General features: G+C 35.9%; 1 protein-coding gene and 2 pseudogenes across 1 annotated transcript in view; 2 read left to right on the top strand and 1 right to left on the bottom strand.

Annotated features, from left to right (window-relative positions):
- The window catches only part of ITCH (itchy E3 ubiquitin protein ligase), a 104,425-nt gene that overhangs the window by 15,877 nt on the left and 67,522 nt on the right, over positions 1 to 21,026 (top strand). Inside the window, exon 3 of the mRNA XM_016162220.2 lies at positions 19,906 to 19,996. Within this exon, the coding sequence (XP_016017706.2) occupies positions 19,927 to 19,996 (70 nt within the window). The 5' untranslated portion in view covers positions 19,906 to 19,926. The remainder of the gene's footprint in view (positions 1 to 19,905; positions 19,997 to 21,026) is intronic.
- LOC118610450 lies at positions 591 to 706 on the top strand (annotated as a pseudogene).
- On the bottom strand, positions 7,468 to 9,758 carry LOC107519475 (annotated as a pseudogene).

Below are 21,026 nucleotides of genomic sequence, written 5' to 3'. Positions count from 1 at the left end.
AAAGACAGAGAGTCTTAAAAGCAGCCAAAGGAAAGCAGTTAGTTACTTACAAGGGAGCCCCCATAAGGCTCTCAGGTGATTTCTCAGCAGAAACTTTGCAGGCCAGAGGGACTGGCATGAAATAATCAAAGTAATAAATAGGAAGGACCTACAACCGAGATTACTCTACCCAGCAAAACTATCATTTAGAATTGAAGGACAATCGAGGAGCTTCCCAGATAAGAAAAAACCAAACCACTATTAAAAGAAATGTTAAAGGAACTTGTTTAAGAAGAAGATGAAAAAAAAATTAAAAATATGAATAATAATATCGCAATAACTACATATCTGTATCAACAATTATTTTAAATGTGAATGGATTAAATGCCCCAATCAAAAGACAGGGTGGTTAAATACAAAAACAAGACCCTTACATATGCTGCCTACAAGAGACTTACTTCAGATGGAAAGAAAGTAAAGGGTTGGAAAAAGATATTTCATGAAAATAGAAAAAAAAAAAAAAGGATGTGGTTCTATAGTGTAGGAGTTAACACATCTGCTTTACATGCAGAAGGTCTGGGGTTCACGCCCCAGTGGAGCTGCGGTCTGTGGTCTATGGCCATGCCACCCTGAACAAGCCCAATGTCTGATCTTGGAAGCTAAGCAGGGTTGGGCCTGGTTAGTACTTGGATGGGAGACCACCTAGGAAGACCAAGCGCTGTAGGCATAAACAGATGAACAAAGAAACAAACAAATAAGAAAGAAAGAAAAAAAAGAAAAAAAAAAAAACTGGGGTAGCAGTACTTATACCAGACAAAATAGACTTTAAAACAAAGGCTATAACAAGAGACAAGGACCCAGTAATCCTACTTCTGGGTATTTATCCAAAAAAACCCAAAACATTATTTTGAAGGGATATATGAGTCCATATGTTCATTGCAGCATTATTTACAGTAGCCAAGATATGGATGTAACCTGGAAGTTCATCAGTGGATGAATGGATAAAGAGGAGGTGAACACACACACACACACACACACACACACACACACACACACACAGAATGGAATACTCAGTCACAGAAAATGAAATCATACCATCTGCAAAAACATAGATGGACCTATAGGATATTGTGCTGAGTGGAGTAAGTCAGACAGACCAAGACAAATGCTGTATGATTTCACTTACATATGGAATCTAAAGGACAAAATAAACTCATAGATGCAGATAACATTTTGATGGTTGCTAGATAGGAGGGAATTTTGGGTGGGTGAAAAAGGGGGCGGGAATAAGAAGTTACAAATTAGTAGTTACAAAATAGTCATAGAGATGTAAAGTATAGAATAAGGAATGTAGTTTACAATATAAACTGAATGCTGTTACGTGGGTACTGGATTTATTTGTTATGAACACTTTGTAAATTGTATAGATGTCTGATCACTATGTCGTACACCTGAAACTAATACATTATTGTGTGCCAACTGTAATTGAAAAAAATGTTAAAGGCCACATGATGCTTAAACAAATTATTACTGAATGTAAAATAAATGTACACAACCTTGTATTTGAATTCTAAAAACTTAGGATAGATCCAAAGCATGGTGGGTTGATACTCTTTTATGAGTTTTCTTGTTCATGTAATTTAGAGTAGAGATATTACTTTACCCTAGTACTTAGCCAAAATTATACTTCGGCTTCTGTTTGTTTTTCTATTGTTGTGTAATAAATTATCTCAAAACTTAGTGACTTAAAAATAACAATTATTTATTATCTCCTGCAGTTTCTGTCTGTCAGAAATTTAGGTGTAACTTGGCTGAGCAGTTCTAGGGTTTGTTCTCTCTTTAGATTGTAGTCAGATGTCAGGCAAGGCTGCATTCATCTGTAGTCTTTACTGGGACTTGGAGGATCTATTTCCAAGAAGGCTCATTCATGGCTAGCAAGTTGGTGCTGGCTTTTGATGGGAGGCTTCAGTTCCTTTTCACCTGGCCCTCTCCATTGCACTGCTTGAGTGTCTTCAATAGTGGAGTGACTTGCTTCCCCCAGAACAAGCAATTCCAAGGATCAAGGCAAAAATTGTAATTCCTTTCATAACCTAGCTTTGGACATAGTACACTGTCACTTGATATTCTGTTGGTCATACAGGTCAACATTGTTTCAATGCGGGAGGGGAATTGGAAAAGTCTGAATATTAGGAGGTGAGAATTATTGGGGGCCATCTTGGAGGCTGGCTACCATAGCTTCTAGACTTTTAACTGGCCAAGAGTTCAAATCATTTTATATACTCTTCCTCTTTTCATCTGAATTCCAAGGATGCCTTCCCTGGTTAGTTGGTTGGCTTGTTTTCTTGTCATGTTGCCCTGTTATGAATATGTTTTATGTTTACAAGGTTGTATAGTTACCTCAAAATTGTTGGGTTTTGAGATAAATTTTTTTTTTTTTACTTTTTTCACTTAAATACCTTTCTACTTTTCACGTTGTCCATGATATTGGTCAGCTGTTAATTGCATTATGTAGCGTCTCTTGGATTTTCTAAGGAAGACATTCATATTGCCTATGAATTACAAATTTTGTTTATTTTTAATATTTATAAGAGCAGAACTGGGGCTTGGTACCCAGTTCATTGATTTTTTTGGTCAATTCTTTTTCTACTGTATTATTTTTCCCTGTATACCCAATTTGTTGACCACGCTGGAACAAATCCCCTGTTCTCATCCTATTATCTTTTTCACCTACAGTACTTCTCTTCTATGGCATCTTGTCTAAATTCCCCTGCTCCACAAAGTCAAAACTAGTTACTATTCCTTACTCATAATACTTGTACATATAAAGAGCATGGTGTCAGTTTCCTGCAATTCTGATTATATTATGGCTTTCCCTCACATTTGAAATTCTAGGAGGGCAAAAGCATTCTTATCTTTGTAAATCTGTGACATTTACCATTATGATGGGAAACTTTGTGTAGTGTGTATTCATTGGTTGCTTTTATGTTGTCAAAAAAAAAAGTCTTTTGTAACTTCACTTATTCACAAGTAGATGCTCTTTTGCATAGGTTACTAGTTTTCCCATTTATTTGGAGAAATGATGAACAGTGGTGAGTGCTTAGGATTATAATAGATATTTTTAAGCTTTTTAATGTCTCAGTAAGAAAGGTATCCTAAATTCAGGTTCTTCTGAGGTGTTAGGGAAAAATTTACCTTGAGTAGCATAACTTTTTATGTTTATTTATTGATTTGACAGATATTCGAGGGCTTACTATTATTATGTTTCAGCCACTGTGTTAGGCTCTAGCAATGTATAAACATGGATAGCCCTTGACCTCAAGAAAACAGTTTTGTAGACAAGGGTAAAGGAAGTCAAATATATGGTAATGAAAGAGATTCGACTTTTGGTGGTGAAGATGCTGTGCAATATACAGATGTACACTTGAAACCTATGTAATTTTATTAACCAGTGCCACTCCAACAAATTAAAAGAAGAAAATAAACTGTAGAAAAACCAGTTCGAAAGAGGAAGCAGATTTGCAAACAGGTAAGAGAAAACTCTCGAACACTTACTAGGTTTAAAACCATTTATAGCGCTCAGTCTTTAAAACAAAACTAAAATTATCCCTGTTAAATGACGAAAGTATAGCTCAGAGATTCAGTAATTTGTTCAAGTTTATACAGTGACAGTGCTGAGATGTGTATCTGGATCTGTCTGACTCCAAAGCCTACCCACTTAATTACCATGTTATAATATCTCCTAGAATATATGCTATAGAGTTGATCAGAAGTTCATTATTACTGCATTAGAGTTTAGGGAAGGCTACCAGATGAGATGTTTGAGCGGAATGTTGAAGGATAAGAGAAGACCAGGCGAATGGGAATTTAGGGAAGAAGTGGGGCAAATTTTGAACAGAAGGATTGGGATAAAGTAAATCACAGATGTATTAAACCGATTGCATGTTGGGGTACAATGAATAATTCTGTGTGGTTGGAGCATGGGGTATGTATGGCAGAGTGGCAGGTGAGGTAAGAGAATAGGCAAGCCATTATTGTGGAGGTCATCAGAGGTGTAGGGAATTCACCTGAAATATTATTTTTACAACACTTTGTGGATAGATTGGGGTAAGGCAAGGAGAAATGTTGAAATTAGTATGATAGTGCAGAGAGAGCCAAATGAAAAGAGTAGTAATGAAGATAAAGAAGATATAGAAAATTTAATTACAGTACCCAACTGCTTTATTCTAATATCTTGTGGAATTTGTGAGTTTTTAGCTGTAATGGTGATGTGTATAGGGTGTTCTCAAATAGTACCTAGTTTTTTCATTTTGATGCTTGAGAAGCAGGGGTTGGCAAACTGGCCTATGGGAGGAATCTGGCTCTCTGCCTGTTTTTTTATAAAGAAAGTTTTATTGGAACACAGTTCCATTCATTCATTTTATGTGTCGTCTATGGCTGTCATCACACTACAATGGCAGTTGAGTAGTTGTGACAGAGCATATGGCCCACAAGGTATAAAATATTTACTTTTCGGCCCTTTACAGAAACTTTGCAGACCCCTGTTTAAGAATGAAGGTATTCTGTGATCTAATAACTAAAGTGAATGTAATAGCACTTAATATTGTAATTGTCATTGTTAATTAGGTGACTGACCAAATCGATCATTCAGAATCTACCTATAATGTATTTGGAAATTATATTAGCCTTTCCCAAATTGCAAGGTTTCTTAGGTAATGGAGATTTACATATTAAGATATTTATGAAAATAAAGAACACAGAACTCATAGGGAAAACATAGCATGTTGCTACCCAGTCCTCGCAAGGACCAAAGAGTAGTTTAACGTTGGAAGTTATTTAAGATTACATCGTAGCTCTGGCAGCCAAATTATTTTGTCAGCCTGGCAGCAGCAGGTATCAGTTGATCCCTTTTCCAGTGCTCTGACAAACTGAAATCTGTGTATGGAGCTTGCATTTTCAGATTATTCAAGAGATGACCATATCGGTGTAGCCTGTCTCCATAGTATAATAGGCTGTTACTGTTGGGAAGAGTTTTCATGTTCCTTTTCCCTAAATGTTATTTTTAATGGCATTTTGTTTCATGTAATAGTTATCTTTATCTCTCCAAGGATAAATATATTTTTAAAAAGTTTTCTTTTTTTATTTTTAAGGATGGGAGACTAAAAATCATACTGGAGCACTGATTGTGCATATAGGGAGGACAGAGCATGTGAACTGAGAATCTCACTATGGGGGTTATCTGGTGGACTATTTGGGGAACTTCATAAGAAGAATGGTCCTATCTCCTGGCTTTTTGGTTAAGTTTTGGCTGCAGTGGGGCTGGGAGCCAACTGGAAAAAGAAGATGGGGAGTTTTGTCATTTTGTTCCTATATGTTCCTTTAGTTCTCCTGTTTTTGATACTGTTTTCCAGCCTTCAAACTATGCCTGGCATCTCCCATTCTAGAGATGCTCCATTTTACCCGTTAGAGCTAAAAACAAATTAAACAAAAAAACAAAAAACAAGAAAACCCTAGCCTTCTGATCTGAAGTAGGGGGATTTAGGGATCAAAATGCTTGGTAAGCACCTTTCAACCAATCCTGCTTATGTGTCCCAACTTTACTTCTACTTCCAGAATTACCTGGTACCTCCTCTTGAGGATGCTACAGTGGAAACCATCTTGACTTTTCTCTATGACCAGCATGGGAGTCAACTTTTTTAAGTGTGCTTTCGGCATCTGTCCACCTGCTTTGTATCTTACTGAGTTACTTGCTTGTCACCTCTGCTTCTCTTTTTCCTGACCTTTATTATTATTACTTTTTTAATTTTTAAAATTCCTTTGCCAGAGTTTACAGAGAATTAGTAAGGGGATTCAGATGTGAATGTGTAATCTACTATCTTTTTGTTAAAGTCCCTTTCCCACATGTTTCATTTTTTTGTTTAATTTTGGATTCATACATTTTTCCCTCGCATCTTTTTCTTTTCGTTTTTTCTATACTGGTTTGGAATTTGTGCACTTGATTTTTACTTTTTTACTTCTTTTCTTTGAAATTTTAGCTTGCATATTAATTCACAAAAGTTATTCAGTATATTTGTCTTGCCCTGAACAATGTAAGGATCTTGGAACAATTAATTCCAGTTACCTGCCTTCCTGACTTTAATGCTGTTGTTCAGCATTTTAGCTTTATATTTTTAAATCCCCAAATTAGATGTTTTGGATTTACCTAATGTTTACCATTTTCTTATTTGCTTTTGTATCTTGAGTTGCAGAACTTCTTTTGAGGATCATTTTCCTTATTTCCAAAGTAAATCCTTTAGAAATTCTAGTGAGGGTCCATTGATACTAAAATACTTTAGTCTAGAAAAACAAAATCTTTCCCTAACTTTTTTTTTTGTTTTAAATAGCTTTATTGAGATATAGTTCACATACCATACAATATACCCATTTAAAATGTACAATTAAATGGCTTTTAGTATATTCAGTGTTGTATATACATCCCTACAATCAATATAAAACATCATTACCCCCCAAAGAATCCCTGTGCTGTCACCCCCAGCTCCCCATTCACTCAGCCCTAGGCAACCAATAATCTACTTTCTGTCTTTTCAATTAGTCCAGACATTTCACATAAATGGAGTCATACAGTATATGTTCCTTTGCAACTGACTTCTTTCACTTAGCATATTTTCAAGGTTTATTCATTATATAGCATTTCTTTTTACTGCTGAAAATATTCAATTGTATGAATATACCACAATTCATTCATTGGACTTTTGAGTTGTTTCTGTTTTATGGCTATTAGGAGTAATGCTACTGTGAACATTTATGTTCAGGTTTTTGTGTGAATATATGTTTTCATATTTTTGGTATATACCTAAAAGTAGAATTGCTGGATCATATGTTAATTCAGTGTTTAATTAGCTTTTTACATGTCCACCAGCATTGTATGAAGGTTCTAATTTCTCTACATCCTTTTCAGCACTTGTTTTCTGTCATTTTGATTATAGCCATCCTACTGTGTGTGAAATGATAACTCATTGTGGTTTTGATTTACATGCCCCTGATGATAAAAATGTTGAACATCTTTTTATGTGCTTATTGGTCATTCTTGTATCTTTTGAGAAATGTCTATTCAGGTCTTTTGCCAATTTTTCAATCATTTGTCTTTTTGTATTGAGTTATAAGAGTTCTTTATATATTCTAGATACTTTTATCAGACATGATTTATAAAAATTTTCTCCCATTTTGTGAGTTGATTTCTTTCCTTTTTTTTAACCAAGATAATAAATGCTATTTATGACTTCTTTAAATTTATATAGTACTTCAACATATTAATACTCTGTGAACTATAAAAAAACAAATACATTTGCAGTAGTATTATTGGTCACCAAAATGGAGTGGGAAAGGAAACTTTACAATTGTGAGAATGTGCAAATGTTTTCATCAATGCAGCATCAACTCAGATGAGCATGTACTATCTGTCCCCTCAAACATCTCACAACTCTGGAATGCTCATTGTGATGAAGCTGTGTCAGCACACAGTATTTCATAAATTCTCACACATTCTTCATCTGGTGAACTGAGAGTAGGAAACTGGTCATAGACATTATGCCCTCCCTCCCTTTTCTGACTAAAACGTAAAGCAATCACATCCACTGCTAGGCCAGCTGTAGCCTTGGTTTCTTCCTCTGAAACAGCCAACTGAGAATTGACTTCAACAAGATCCAGTGGTGACAGCAATCATTTATTGTGTATTTCCTTAGTAATATACATGCCCTCTCGATAGATCACTCCCCCTACAACAGGCATTCCTGTGGCTGAGCCAGCCACATCAATATCAAAACTCAGATAACATCAGTATCAAACTCAGATGGATTGGCCTTTGTCTTTTGCAAATCAGCAGATCAAATGTCTGTTCCATGACCTTCTGGATACCATGTTAATTTGTGTCTCATGGAAAAATACTGGATATCATAATTCTTTAAAATGTTCAGAAGGGTCCACATCTCTTAGGCCAATATACACGATACTTGGGGGAAGAGATACAAGATGTGATCCAGGAAAATCCTCGGAGCTGTGGTACCTTGTCCTGTAGTTATCTGGGGAGAAATGACACTGGCTGTCCATGGAGATTTCCAGGTGAAGTTATGAGGGGTGTATTGATGTCAGTATGGGCATCAACCCAGATCACACAAAGGTCTGGGCAATGCCGGGTTTGTCCACTAATGGTACCAATTGCCAGGCTGTGGTCTCCTCCTACTGACACAGCTGTAGCCACCTGACACGGCTCTACTAACTACCTCACCTAGTTTCTAGTTGGCATGGCCCACTGAGTAAGGATTCACTATCAGGTTGTTGTAAAGATCATCTTTGCGGACTGGAATTTTTTCTTTTGTTTCTGCTTTTCGTGTTATATCTAAGAAATCATTGTCACAGAATTAAACTTAATTTCTTCTAAAAGTTTATAGTTTTACCTCTTATATTTAGGTTTACGATCTACTGTGAGTTAATTTTTGTCCGTAGTTGTGAGGTAGGGATCCAGATTTACTCTTTCGCATGTGAATATTTAGCTGTTCCGTTACCATTTGTTGATAAGTTTAATTGTCTTAGCACCTTGCCAAAAATCACTTGGCCCTAGACATTTGGGTTTATTTCTGGACTGATTTCTATAGCATTAATCCATATATCTATGCTTATGCCAATACCACACTATCTTGATTATTGTAGCTTTATATTATGTTTTCAAATTGGGAAATGTGAGTCCTCCAACTTTATTTTTCTTTTTCAAGATTGTTTTGTCTCTTCCTGGTCCTTAGCATTTCCATGTGAATTTTAGGGTCAGTTTGTGAATTTCTGCAAAAAAAGGCAGCTGGGATTTTGATAGTGATTGTGTTTAATCTGTAGATTGTTTGGGGGACTGTTGCCATTTTTGCAATGTTAAACCTTCTAATCTGTGAACATTGGATGTCTTTCCATTTATCTAGGTCATCCGTAATTTTTAGTTTTGTGGGGTTTTTTTTGTTGAATTCCTAAATATTTTCTTCATTTTTATGCTATGTTAACAGATTATTTTCTTAATTTTATCTTCAGATTTTTCATTGCTACCATATTTACAATGGCTTTTATATATTATATCCTGCAACTTGCTAAACATGTTTTAGTTTTAATTAGATTCTTTAGGATTTTCTGTATATAAATAAGATAATGTCATCTTCAAATAGAGATAGTTTTACTTCTTTCTCTTCAATCTGTATGCCCTTTATTTTATTTTCTTGCCTGATTACCCTGGTTAGAACTTCCACTGCAATGCTGAATAAAAGTGCTGAGATCTAGCAAGACAGTTCTTGATCTTGGGAAAAAGTATTCACTGTTTCGCCAATAAGTAGCATGTTAATTGTGGAGTTTTTATAAATGACCTTTATCAGGTTGAGGAAGTTTTCCACTCTAGTTTCTTGAGTGTTTTTATCATTAAGGGCTGTTGAGTTTTGTCACATGCTTTTTCTTTGTCTATTGAGATGATCATGTGGTTTTTTGTTCTATGTGTCTATTGAGATGATCATGTGGTTTTTGTTCTATGTTCCAGTGATGTGATTTCTTACATTGATTGATTTTTGGATACTCATCTGTCTTTGCATTCTTGGTATAAAATCCATTTGGTCATGGGTTGTAACAAGATTCAATTTGGTAGTATTTTGGTGATGATTTTTGCATCTATATTCAATATTAGAGATACACCCACTGTGTATAAGAATTCCAATTTCTTTGCATTCTTTCCAACACTTGTTATTTTGGGCGAGGGGCATAGTGGCCATTCTAACAGGTGTGAGGTGATATCTCATTGTGAGTTTTATTTGCATTTTCCTGATTGTGTTGTCAAGCATCTTTTCATATACTTGTTGGTCATATGTGTGTCTTCTTTGGAGAAACATCTGTTTAGGTTCTTTGCCTGTCTTTTAATTGGATTATTTATCTATCTATCTCTTTATCTATTTATTTAGCTGTTGATTTGTAGAAGTTCCTTGTGTATTTTTGGATATTAAATATCATATATCTGGTTTGCAAATATGTTCTCCCTTTCCATAAGTTGCCTTTTCACTCTATATTGTTTCCTTTGGAGAGCAGAAGCTTTTTAATTTGATGTAGTTACTCCCTGTTGTCTACATTTGCTTTTGTTGCTTGTGTTTTTGGTGTAATAGCCAAGAAATCATTGTTAAGACCAGTGTCATGAAGCTTTCTCTTATATTTTCTTGTAGGAGTTTTATAGTTTCATGTCTTATATTTAAGTCTTTATTTAATCCCTTTTGAGACGATTTTTGTTTATGGAGTAGGATAAGGGGCCAGTTTCATTCTTTTTCATGCAGATATCTGGTTTTCCCAACATCATCTGTTGAAGAGACTATTCTTTCCTCATTGTGTATTCCTTGTTGTACATCAGTTGACTATATATTTTCTTTTGGATTAAGGATCTTCGATTTTTTTTTTGTTACTGTTGACATACAATATATTAGTTTCAAGTGTACAACATATAGTGATTAAACATTTATATACTTGTGAAGTGATCATCTGGATAAGTCTAGTAATGGGGTTATTAATTTCTTTTTCAGATAGTTAATTGTTAATGTATAGAAGTGCAGCTGATTTTTGTATGTTGATTTTGTGTCTTGCAGATTTGCTGAATTTTTAATTTGGTATTAACAGTTTTTGTATAGAGTCTTTAGGGTTTTCTGTCTGTATGATTATGTCATCTGGAACAGATAATTTTACTTTTCCTTACTGATTTAGATGCCTTTTGTATTTTTTCTTGCCCGATTGCTCTGGCTGGGACTTCTAGTACAATGTTGAATAGAAGTGGCGAGATTGGGCATTGTGTCATATTCCTGGTATTATAAGAAAAGCTTTCAATTTTTTGCCATTGAATGTGATGTTAGCTGTGGCTTTTTCACATATACCCTTTATTTTGTTGAAGTAATGTCCTCTTCCTAGTTTGACAGTTTTTATCATGAAAGACTTGAATTTCGTCAGATGCTTTTTCTACATCAATTGTGATGATCATGTGATTTTTATTGTTAGTCTTTTTAATATGGCATGACACATTGATTTTCATATTGTTTCTGAGCAAGGGCCTGCTGCTTGATGCACATAGAAGCCAATAGTATGGCACCAACTTTTGAGAAAAGAAAAACATTTTACTGCTGAGTCGACCTGCATGGAGACAGGAAGCAAGGCTCAAATCTGTCTCCCCAATCCAAGGTTTGGGGCAAGTTTTAAAGGTTTAGGAACAGGCTGGTATGTGGAAGCACTGGTGGGGCAGGTTTTAATTGGAGAACTTTGAAACTGGCCATTTATAGTAAGATATGGTAAGGGGTTTCAGTACTGGATCTTTCTGGATAATAGACCCTTCACTTCTGAAAGGGTCCCAGTGTTCAAGTTCTGGTCATTTCCTGGTCCTTTGGTTCATGGTAGGAGGTAAGGGTTTGGGGGGGTGGGGATGAGATTTTGTTTTGAGTTCAGCTGGAGGTCAGAGTTCTCTGCCCATGCTTCAGCTGCATGAGATGCAGTTTTGGTCTCTTGTCTCTGAAAAGCAACTCAGTAGCTTGTTAGAAACAAGAAATAGGATCAGTTTGAGCTGGTTCTGAGATTACACCATCCTCGTATCTCATTGATTAATTCTATGTGGTCATGGTGTATTAATCCTTTTAATATGCTTTTGCAGCGGTCCCCAACCTTTTTGATACCAAGGACCGGTTTCATGGAAGACAGTTTTTACACAGACAGGTGGAGGAGATGGTGGGGATGGTTTGGGGGTGATTCAAGCACATTACATTTATTGTGCACTTATTTCTATTCTTATTACATTGAAATAATTATACAATTCACCATAGTTCTGAATCAGTAGGAGCTCTGAGCTTGTTGGTCCTGTCTGGGGGGTAATGAGAGACAGTGAGAGCCAAAGTATGTTGCTTAAATCTTGATTCTTAAGGATAGGATGTTGGAAATGGAAATAGACTTTTCTGTGCTTTTGTGGCAGTCTTAGATTATTCTGCCTTGATTTTGATCCAGAATGTAAAGAGATTTGACATCTAGAATATACTTTTAAGGCCACTGTCATTTGCAGTCTCAAGCAGTTGATCATCGTCTAGCATGGACAAAGTTGATTCAGCTGGCTTATTACAAATGGATCATCAATCCATTCCTTCCCAGTTTAGGGGTCTTTTGTGGTTGGGAAGTAATGCTTCATTCTTGAAAGCTGAGATAGGTGATCATGCACCAGCTGGTAGAAAGAAGGCCCTGGCTCAGTCTCTTTCAAAATCTCAGCTAATGTTTGAAATATGTCAAAAATCCCAGTATTAATTCGTCGCCTCCATAATTCCGGTTTGGCTTTGAATGCAGCCACTATATCTGCCGACTTGAACACAGTCGTCATTCTCCCCTGAAGTGACAGGTTGAGTTGGTTAAGCAAGTTAAATATGTCACACAAGTAAGCAAATTTTGCAACCATTCTGTGTCACTGAAATGTGCTGCCAGTGTTGACTTTTTCTAAAAGAAATCTCTGAAACAGCTCTTGTAACTCAAAAACTCTGGCTAGTGATCTTCCTTTAGAAAGCCATCTCACTTCTGTGTATGAGAGAAGACCTGTGTGCTCTGCGTCCATCTCCTCACAGAGGTGCATGAACAGACTTGAGTTCTAGGCATGTACTTTAATGTGGTTGATAATTTTTGTGTGTGTTATCTTTACCAGGTTTTGGTATCAAGGTAATATAGCCTCATAAAATAAGTTAGGAAGTATTGTCTCCTCTTTGATTTTTTGGAAGAGTTTGAAGAGAATAGGTATTAAATTTTCTTTGAATGTTAGGTAGAATTCACTGGTGAAGCCATCTTGTGCTGGACTTTTACTTTTTGGTTTTTGATGATTGTTTCAATTTCCATGCTGCTGATAGGTCTGTTTAAATTTTCCAGTTCTTCTTGATAATTTTAATTATATCCTGCAAAACGCTATCAAGTCCAGGTGACATTTTTTAGCTAGCTAGCATTTCTCTATGGATGACAAAATGCATAGACTCACATTCAGAAGTGACCTCTTTGAACTGAGTAGTGAAACCAGAAAGCCATCCAGTCATGGCAGCTGCTCCGTCCGTGCATATCCTGACACAAAATGACCAGTTCAGTTTTCTTGATATGTAATCATTCAAAGACTTGGATAGATCTGCATCCACGGTGTTGGTTAACAACATTAGTACACATAATATATCCTCATGCACATCCTCCTGAAAAATAGATCTCACAAAAACAAGCATTGTTGCTTTGTTGTCAGCATCAGTAGACTCATCGACCTGGATTGCATACCATTATGACTCATTAATCCTCTCTAACAATTGTGCCTCAGTATCCTCTGCTATTTCATCAATTCGTCTAGTTATAATGGTAGCCGAAGAAGGAACACATATCACCTTTTGAACTTCAGCTTCTCCTAAAAGTTCACGACAAATGTCCTTAGCAGGCAGGATCAACTCTTCACCAGTAGTAAAGGGCTTAGCTTTAGCAATGTGGTTAGCCGCTAAGAATGATGCTCTTAGTTCAGACATGTTTGATGAATGGTAGCCTTAAGTAATTGCTTCTGTTCTTCGTGTTCATTTCTTTTTTCTTTTGAAAAACTCCTGAGGCTTGTCTTTTAATGCAGGGTACTTGGTCTCCATGTGGTGAAGCAGTTTTGAAGGTTTCATGGCCTTTGTTGGATAGCTGCTCGCCACATATTATACAAAACAGGCTTGGAGAATGTGAATCACCTGTTGCAATGAACCTGTAATTTAAGTAGGATTCTTAGTATTTTCTTTTAAATGCAGCTTTATTTTTGTTGCCAGTCTTAGAGTCTTCTGCTGTCTCATCATTTTGTCTTTCCTCCTTTTCAAAGAAGCTTTCTAATGACTTTTGTTTTTTACTCATTTTGGCTAGATTTGGCTTGCGGGCTTACTAAAACCGACCCAGGCAAGTGTGCATTGTGGGAAAGAGGTGTGGGCAGAAGTCATAAATAAAATAATGGGCAGGCCACTTGCAGACGAAAATAAGTGTCAGATTCTAACTTAAAGTCTGCCACCAGGTGCAGCTTAATTGACATACAGTTGCAGTACATCAACTCTCTAGCCACTATAAAGCCTGTTACCATAAAGCTGCTAGCAGCTAATTGTCACTTGTCAGTCACTGATAGGATTTTGATATGAGTTTGCAAGCAGTTGATATATTATGGTCTCTATACAGTCAAACCTCTGCTGTTAATCTGTCTTCATAGCCACTCCCCAGACGCTGGTAGCACTGCCTCAGCTGTACCTCATCATGAGGCATTAGATTCTCATAAGGATTGCGTAACCTAGATCTCTCCCATGCACAGTTCACATTAGGGTTCGTGCTCCTATGAGAATCTAATGCCTGGTGATCTGAGGAGAGCTGAGGCAGTGATGGTAGCTCTGGAGAGTGGCTGCAAATACAGATGAAGCTTCACTGGCTTGCCCACCGCTCACCTCCTGCTGTGCGGCTTAATTCCTAACAGGCCATGTACGGATACTGGTCTGTGGCCCAGGGGTTGGGGACCCATGTGCTTTTGAAATTGGTTTGCTGGTATGAAAACCGAACATTTGGAATGTTATATAATACAGCAATTCTGGAAATCAGATTCTTTCCTCACCTCTTGGTTTTTTATTGCTGCTTGTTGTGGTTGGTTGCTTCTTTGATGACTTTTCCAAACTAATTTTATGTAGTTTGTTTTCCTTATGATGTAAGGCCACTGAAAAGTCTATTCTGTTAGGTTAGTAGTTAGCTAGTGATTTGATAGATACCATTAAACTCTTAGAACACCCCCAAAATAATCCCTAACCCTCCTAGTGTTTGCAGATTGGCTCTGTGTTAAGGCATTCCTGTGCTCCTTCCAGCAGTTGAAAATTGTGCCTTAGTTTTCACTTTGTTTGTTTGGAGCCTGATTGTCAACCAAAGATAAGAGCCAGGGTTTTCTCAGATCTTTTCTGAGTATGCATCCAGCTCTGGGCACATCCATGGTCTCCTAGATTCTCCATAATGTCCAGGAGTTTTTCAAAACCCTTATTCCCCCAAGTGTCTCCTTCTCCAGCCTCTTCCTTTCCAGTCTTCTCAGCATATCTATTGTGTGCCCCCAACTGTTATCCCTTGTAAGTAAAATGTTCCTCTGAGTTTTGTGAGCCGCTCTAGAAAATTAATCAAACCTAAGGAGGAAGTCGTTGGAATCTTCAGTCTGTAGCTGGTTGGTCAAAAGCATAGGTGACAACTTGGATTTGACGACTAGTGTCTGCAGTGGAGTTGGAGTGGGCAGTCTTATAGGACTGTGGTAGATAGTGTCAGAATTGAGTTAAATTGTAGGTCACTCAGCTGGTGTTGGAGAATTGCTCTTTGGTGTGGGGAAACCCCTCATTCACACACAGAAACCCATGTTAAAATTGGTGACCAGAATCTTTATACATGTTAAGAGAACGAAAAGAGAAACCACAGGCTGCAAGAAAATGTTTGTGAAATACATTATAGGACTTGTATCTAAAATATACAAAGAACTCTTAAAATGCAACAATAAGAAAATAAAAAGTGAGCGAAAGATCTGAACAGATACCTCACTAAACAATATACATGCAAATAAGCATAAGGAAGGACACTGAACCTCATATGTCATAGGGGAATTGCAAATTAAACCATCAGTGAAATAGCACTGTATACTTATTAATCTGGCAAATACCAAAAAAGTTTACAATACTAAATTCTGGCGAGGATATGGAGTAATAGGAATTCTCTCCTTCAGTCCTTGTAGGAATGGAAAATGGTACAGCCACTTTGGTTGGAGTACTGTGTGGCAGTTTCTTAGAGCTAAAATATAAGCTTACTGTTATCCAGCAGTTGTATTCCTATTTACCCAATTGCTTTAAAAACTTATGTTCACAAGTAACATGCACATGCATATTTATAGCAGCTTTTATAATAATTGCCCCAAACTAAAAGCAACCAGGATGTCAGTAGGTGAATGATACAAACACAATAGGATGTTATTCAGCAATTTTTTAAAAAAAGCTGTCAAGCCATGATAAGGCATGGAGGAACCTTTAACCATATTTCAGAGTGAAAGAAGCTAGTCTGAAAAAACTCCAAATTGTATGTTTCCACCTATCTAACATTCTGGAAGAGGTAAAAAAAAAAACTTCGAGATGATAAAAAGATCTGTGGCTGCCAGGGTTTCTGAGTGAGGGGAGAGGGATGAATAGGTGAAGCAATGGGAGTTTTTAGAGTGGTGAGGTCTTTCGGTGTGATACTGTAATGATGAATTCATGGCATTATGCATTTGTCAAACCCATACAACACAAAGAACTGTAAAACACAAATAGTGACTCTTAATATAGATCGTGGACTTGAAGAAAAAAAAACACAAAATATTCCAGGCACTGTTTGACATGGTAGACAAGGTACCTACTTTCGTGGACCTTATAGTTCCTAAACAAATCAGAAAAATTTTCAGTGATGTGATATAAAGTAATAGGATGGCTACTTTAGATTGAATAGTAATAACAAATTTCTCTGAGGAGAAGATATTTAGCTTGAGGCTGGAATATAAGAAGTGTTAGCTTTTAAAGGTAGAGGACAAAGCATTCCTAGCAGAAGGAACACTTAGTGCAAAGGCTATAAGGGTGGAATGACCTTAGTGTTTTTGAGAAATAGAAATAAACCCAGATTTGCAGTGGGTGAGGAGGAGAATGACATAAGGTAAAGTCAGAGTCAGTCATGGGTAGACTGGAGGGGGTCTTCTATAATCCAAGATAAGAAGTTTGAATTCTATTTTAAGTGAGATAGGAAATTATTGGATGTTTAAGCAGAGTAGAGCATGATTCAGCTTTCATTTTTAAAAGAGTACCCTAGTTTCCATGTGGAGCAGGATAGTAGGAGGGAGAGGGAGTCAGAGCTGGGAGCAAGTGGGAAGGCAGGGAGACCAGTCTGATGACTTGTAGAAATTTGTTTGGGAAGGGATGGATATTTGTGGCTTGGAATAGGATGGTTAAGAAGAGAAGAAAAAAGTAGGTATATATTTTAAGGTTTATAGTAGGGGTATATTTTATAAATAGAATCTTAAGAATATGTTGGCGAGGAAAAGATAATGAATGTATCTTTGGCTTGAGCAACTGAATGAATTATGGTGCTATTGAGGCTAGGGTGAGATGCCCAGGTATAGAGTTGTGATTTAGCCATTTTAACTATGTAGGCAGTTGTAAATAATAGTCAGACCTAAGAATCTGGAGCTCAGGGGAGAATATGGGAATTGAAGTAGTTTCTGTTCTGTCTACTTTGTCTTGCCTGTTTTTTCTTTTTTCATTCTGATATTTTTTAATTCTTCATTTGTTTTATTTTTTAAATTAAAAAAATTAATCACTGTTGATATTCAATAGTATATTAATTTCAGATTTGCAACCTAGTATTTAAACATTTATATAATGTATGAAGTGATTCCCCCAATAAAGTCTGGTACCCCCTGACACCATATGTTGTCTTGCCTGGTTTTTAAATTGTACAAGTCATCAGTGATACACATTTTATTTTTAAAACCTCTAACGATACACATAAAACCAAAGTTCTCCATGATCACGTTATTTAGTACGTAGACCTCCCTCCTCCCTGAAGGAAACGACTGTTAACCAGTATGGGATATATACTTTTTCTACAATTATTTGTAAGTCTGTGTACCTATAGAACTATATAGTTTATTTTTGTTTGTATATACATACATCATATTGTATGTATTTTGTAACTTTAAAAAAATGTTCATGGGATCATTTGATTTCAGTCATTAATACGTTTGTTTTAGTGGCTGCATAGTATTCTCTTCTGAGTATGAATATGTGATTTATATAACTGGTTGCCAGTTGATATTTAGGTTTTATCTGTAGTTTTCTTTTTTACTATTATACAAATGGTAATTTTTATTTCTTTAAAGAATTTAAAATAATTTTGATTATGTAAAACAAATATGTATAAGTACTTAAAAATTACCAGCATGTTAAGGCCAAAAATTTAGCTTTGTGCATTTTCATGTATAAGTCAAGGAATAAAACATTGAATTTTATAGAGATCGTCTCAGTAAGAATTATTGTTTCATTTCATTTTGGCAGATTTTAGAAGATCAGAGTTGTTTTATATTTTAAAATTTTAATGGAAGCCTAATTTTGTATAAAAACTCAAGGCAATATTTACAGTTTAAAGATATTTTGTTTGCCTTTTTATATTTGTATTTTGTTTGACTTTAATCTTTACCTTGATCTACTTAAAATGTTGTTAATATTTTTATCCAGTCTCCAAAAGCCTAAGAATAGATTTTTTATTTAAAAAAATGTTTAATTTAATTCATACACTATTAACGATAAATAACATTTACAGAGCTTCCCCCCACCCCCCGCCCCATACAGTCATTCAATCTTTATAACAACTGTGAGGTAGAGGTAGTGTTATCCCTATTTTTCTGATAGGATACTTGGACCCAGAGAGGCTATATAACTCAGTATCATATAATAAGTAAGTCTTGAGCCAGGAATCAAGCTCAAGTGTACCTGCTTTGTTATAAAATCTTTGTTAATGAATCATACTGTTTTCGTATGGTGATTAACTCTTCTATGATTAGGGATGGAACAAGATAATGTTACGTATGGTTTTTCATTTAGTATAATTAAGTAGCCATTTTCTCATTCATTTCCTTGAACAGATATTTGTTGGCTATGTGTCAGGCACTGTTTGGGCATCAGAATTTCATCAGTGGACAAAACAAAATCCCTGCTCACCTGGAGTTTAAGTTCTAGCCAAGAGAGTTAAAAGCAATGAATTATATACTTTGTCAGAAGGGGATTATATTTTATAGAAGAAAAAAATGACCAGGATAGATGGAACAGACTGTAAAATTGTTAAGAGAATAAATAGAATAAAAGTCCCTAAGGTTAGGACATACTAGAATAACAAGGAAGTAGGTGTTTGAGTAGAGAAAAACAGAAGGCAGTAAGACTAAGTAGTTGAGATTAGGGGAAGCATGCATTTTATCAGGTCTTTTAGGTCATTGTATGGAATTAGGCTTTTACTCTGTGTAAAATGGGAATCCTTTTTGGGTTTTGAATATTTTAAATGAGTCATCATCCTGGTTGTGTTAAGAATTGGCACTGAGAGTAGAAACAGGGAGATCTGCTAGGTTATTGCAGTAATCGAGGAGAGAGGCATAATCTAGGAAAAAGATGGCTGTCAGAGAAGGCTCTGAACAAATTGGTGGTGGAGGTAGTGAGAAACAGTTGAATTCTGGATATGTTTTGTAAATAGAGACAGCAAAATTTGCTAGCAGGCTAGAAGAGAAATACAAAAGAAAGGAGTCAAGGATAACTCCAAGGTCCTTGGCCTGAACATCTGAAAGGATGGAATTGTCATCAACTGAGATCATTCACAGGGAAGATAAGGAGTTCATTTTTGGATATGTTAACTTTGTGTTGTCTTTTAGATATCCAAGTGAAGAGTGAAGTCTGGGATAGAAATATAAAGTTGGGACTTTGGGCATATAGATAATATTTACGACTACATGACATTTTTGAGGGAATGATTATAGAGAGATAAGAGGGAACCTAGGATACTCCAACATTTAAAAGAGTACAGAGAAGAAAAGGAATTGTCAGAGGAGACTAAGAAGGAATAATCAGTGAGATAGGATGCAAACCTAGAGAATGTGTCTTGGGCATTCAAGGGTAGAAAGTAAACCTCAGAAGGTTTGATCAACCGTGTCAGATTTTGCTGATTGGTTAGGCAAGGTGAATACTAGAATTGAAAGTTATATTTAGCAATGTGCAGGCCACTGGGGGATGTGGAAATGGTCTGGTTAGCAATATTTACTTTTTTTTAATGGGAATTTTTGATGTTTATGTGTCTCCTTAGGTTTGCTATCCTATTGATGATATGTCTGACAGTGGATTAGAGCTTGATTCAATGGGTAGCCTGACCATGAAATCACAACTTCAAATCACTGGTAAGTCTTAAAAAGATCTACTACTTTACTTTTTTTCCCCTAACATAAAAAATAATCTTAAGAGAAGAAAATTTTAGTGTCTGTTACATATTAGATGTGAATTAGTATTTGCTTGAATGAACAAATAGAATGTAGATATGTAAAATGTACATTTTTATTCCAGTTTTTTTTTTTTTTTTTGCGTAGCATGTGTTAGCATTTCATTTTATTTATCCATTTATCAACTGATGGGTATTTGGGTTGTTTCTACTTTTCAACTATTATGAATAATACCATGAACATTTATGTACAATTTTTTCCAAAACTGTGTTTTCAGTTCTTTTGAGTATATCCTAGGAGTGGACTAATGGTTCATATAGTATCCATGTTTAGCATTGTGAGGAATTTCAAATTATTTTTCAAAGCATCCTGCATCATTTTACTTTTTCACCTGCCATGTTTGAAGGTTTAGTTTCTGCACATCCTTGCTAATGCTTATTTGCTTTTTGATTACAGACATCCTAGTGGGTTTTAAGTGGTATCTCCTTGTGGGTTTGATTTGCATTTCTCAGATGGTTAATGATGTTGAACATCTTTTCATGTGCTTATTGCCATTCGTGTATCTTTTTTGGAGCAGCGTCTTTAAATTTTTTGGTTGATGTTGTTACTTAACTAGTATCTCTGTCTTTGTTTCTTCCTCTAACCATAAAACAAAGTATATTACTTTCAGGTTAATATTCTTAACATGCCACCTGATATTGTATTCCTTTGACTGTGGGATAGAATTTTTTTTAGCTTGGGCTAAGACCTTACAATCTGGCTCCATTTAGTCTCTTTGTAGGTCTTCTTATATGAACTATTTGCATTGTTAAGGTGAATCCCTGGATTTTCTTCAGATATATATGTGTGTCTTACCACACAGAGAAACCCCAGTCTCTCTCCCTTAAATTTAATGGTATTTATTGATTATAGAGCAATTATCCTCTATTATTTTAAGTTCTATAACATCTCCAGATTAGGAATATTAGGCCAAAAACCATATTATTACTAT

Source organism: Rousettus aegyptiacus, unplaced genomic scaffold (assembly GCF_014176215.1).
Source record: "Rousettus aegyptiacus isolate mRouAeg1 unplaced genomic scaffold, mRouAeg1.p scaffold_m13_p_12, whole genome shotgun sequence".
NCBI lineage: Eukaryota > Metazoa > Chordata > Mammalia > Chiroptera > Pteropodidae > Rousettus > Rousettus aegyptiacus.
The sequence above is the reverse complement of the archived record's forward strand: the minus strand, read 5'-3'. Positions and strand labels throughout refer to the sequence as shown.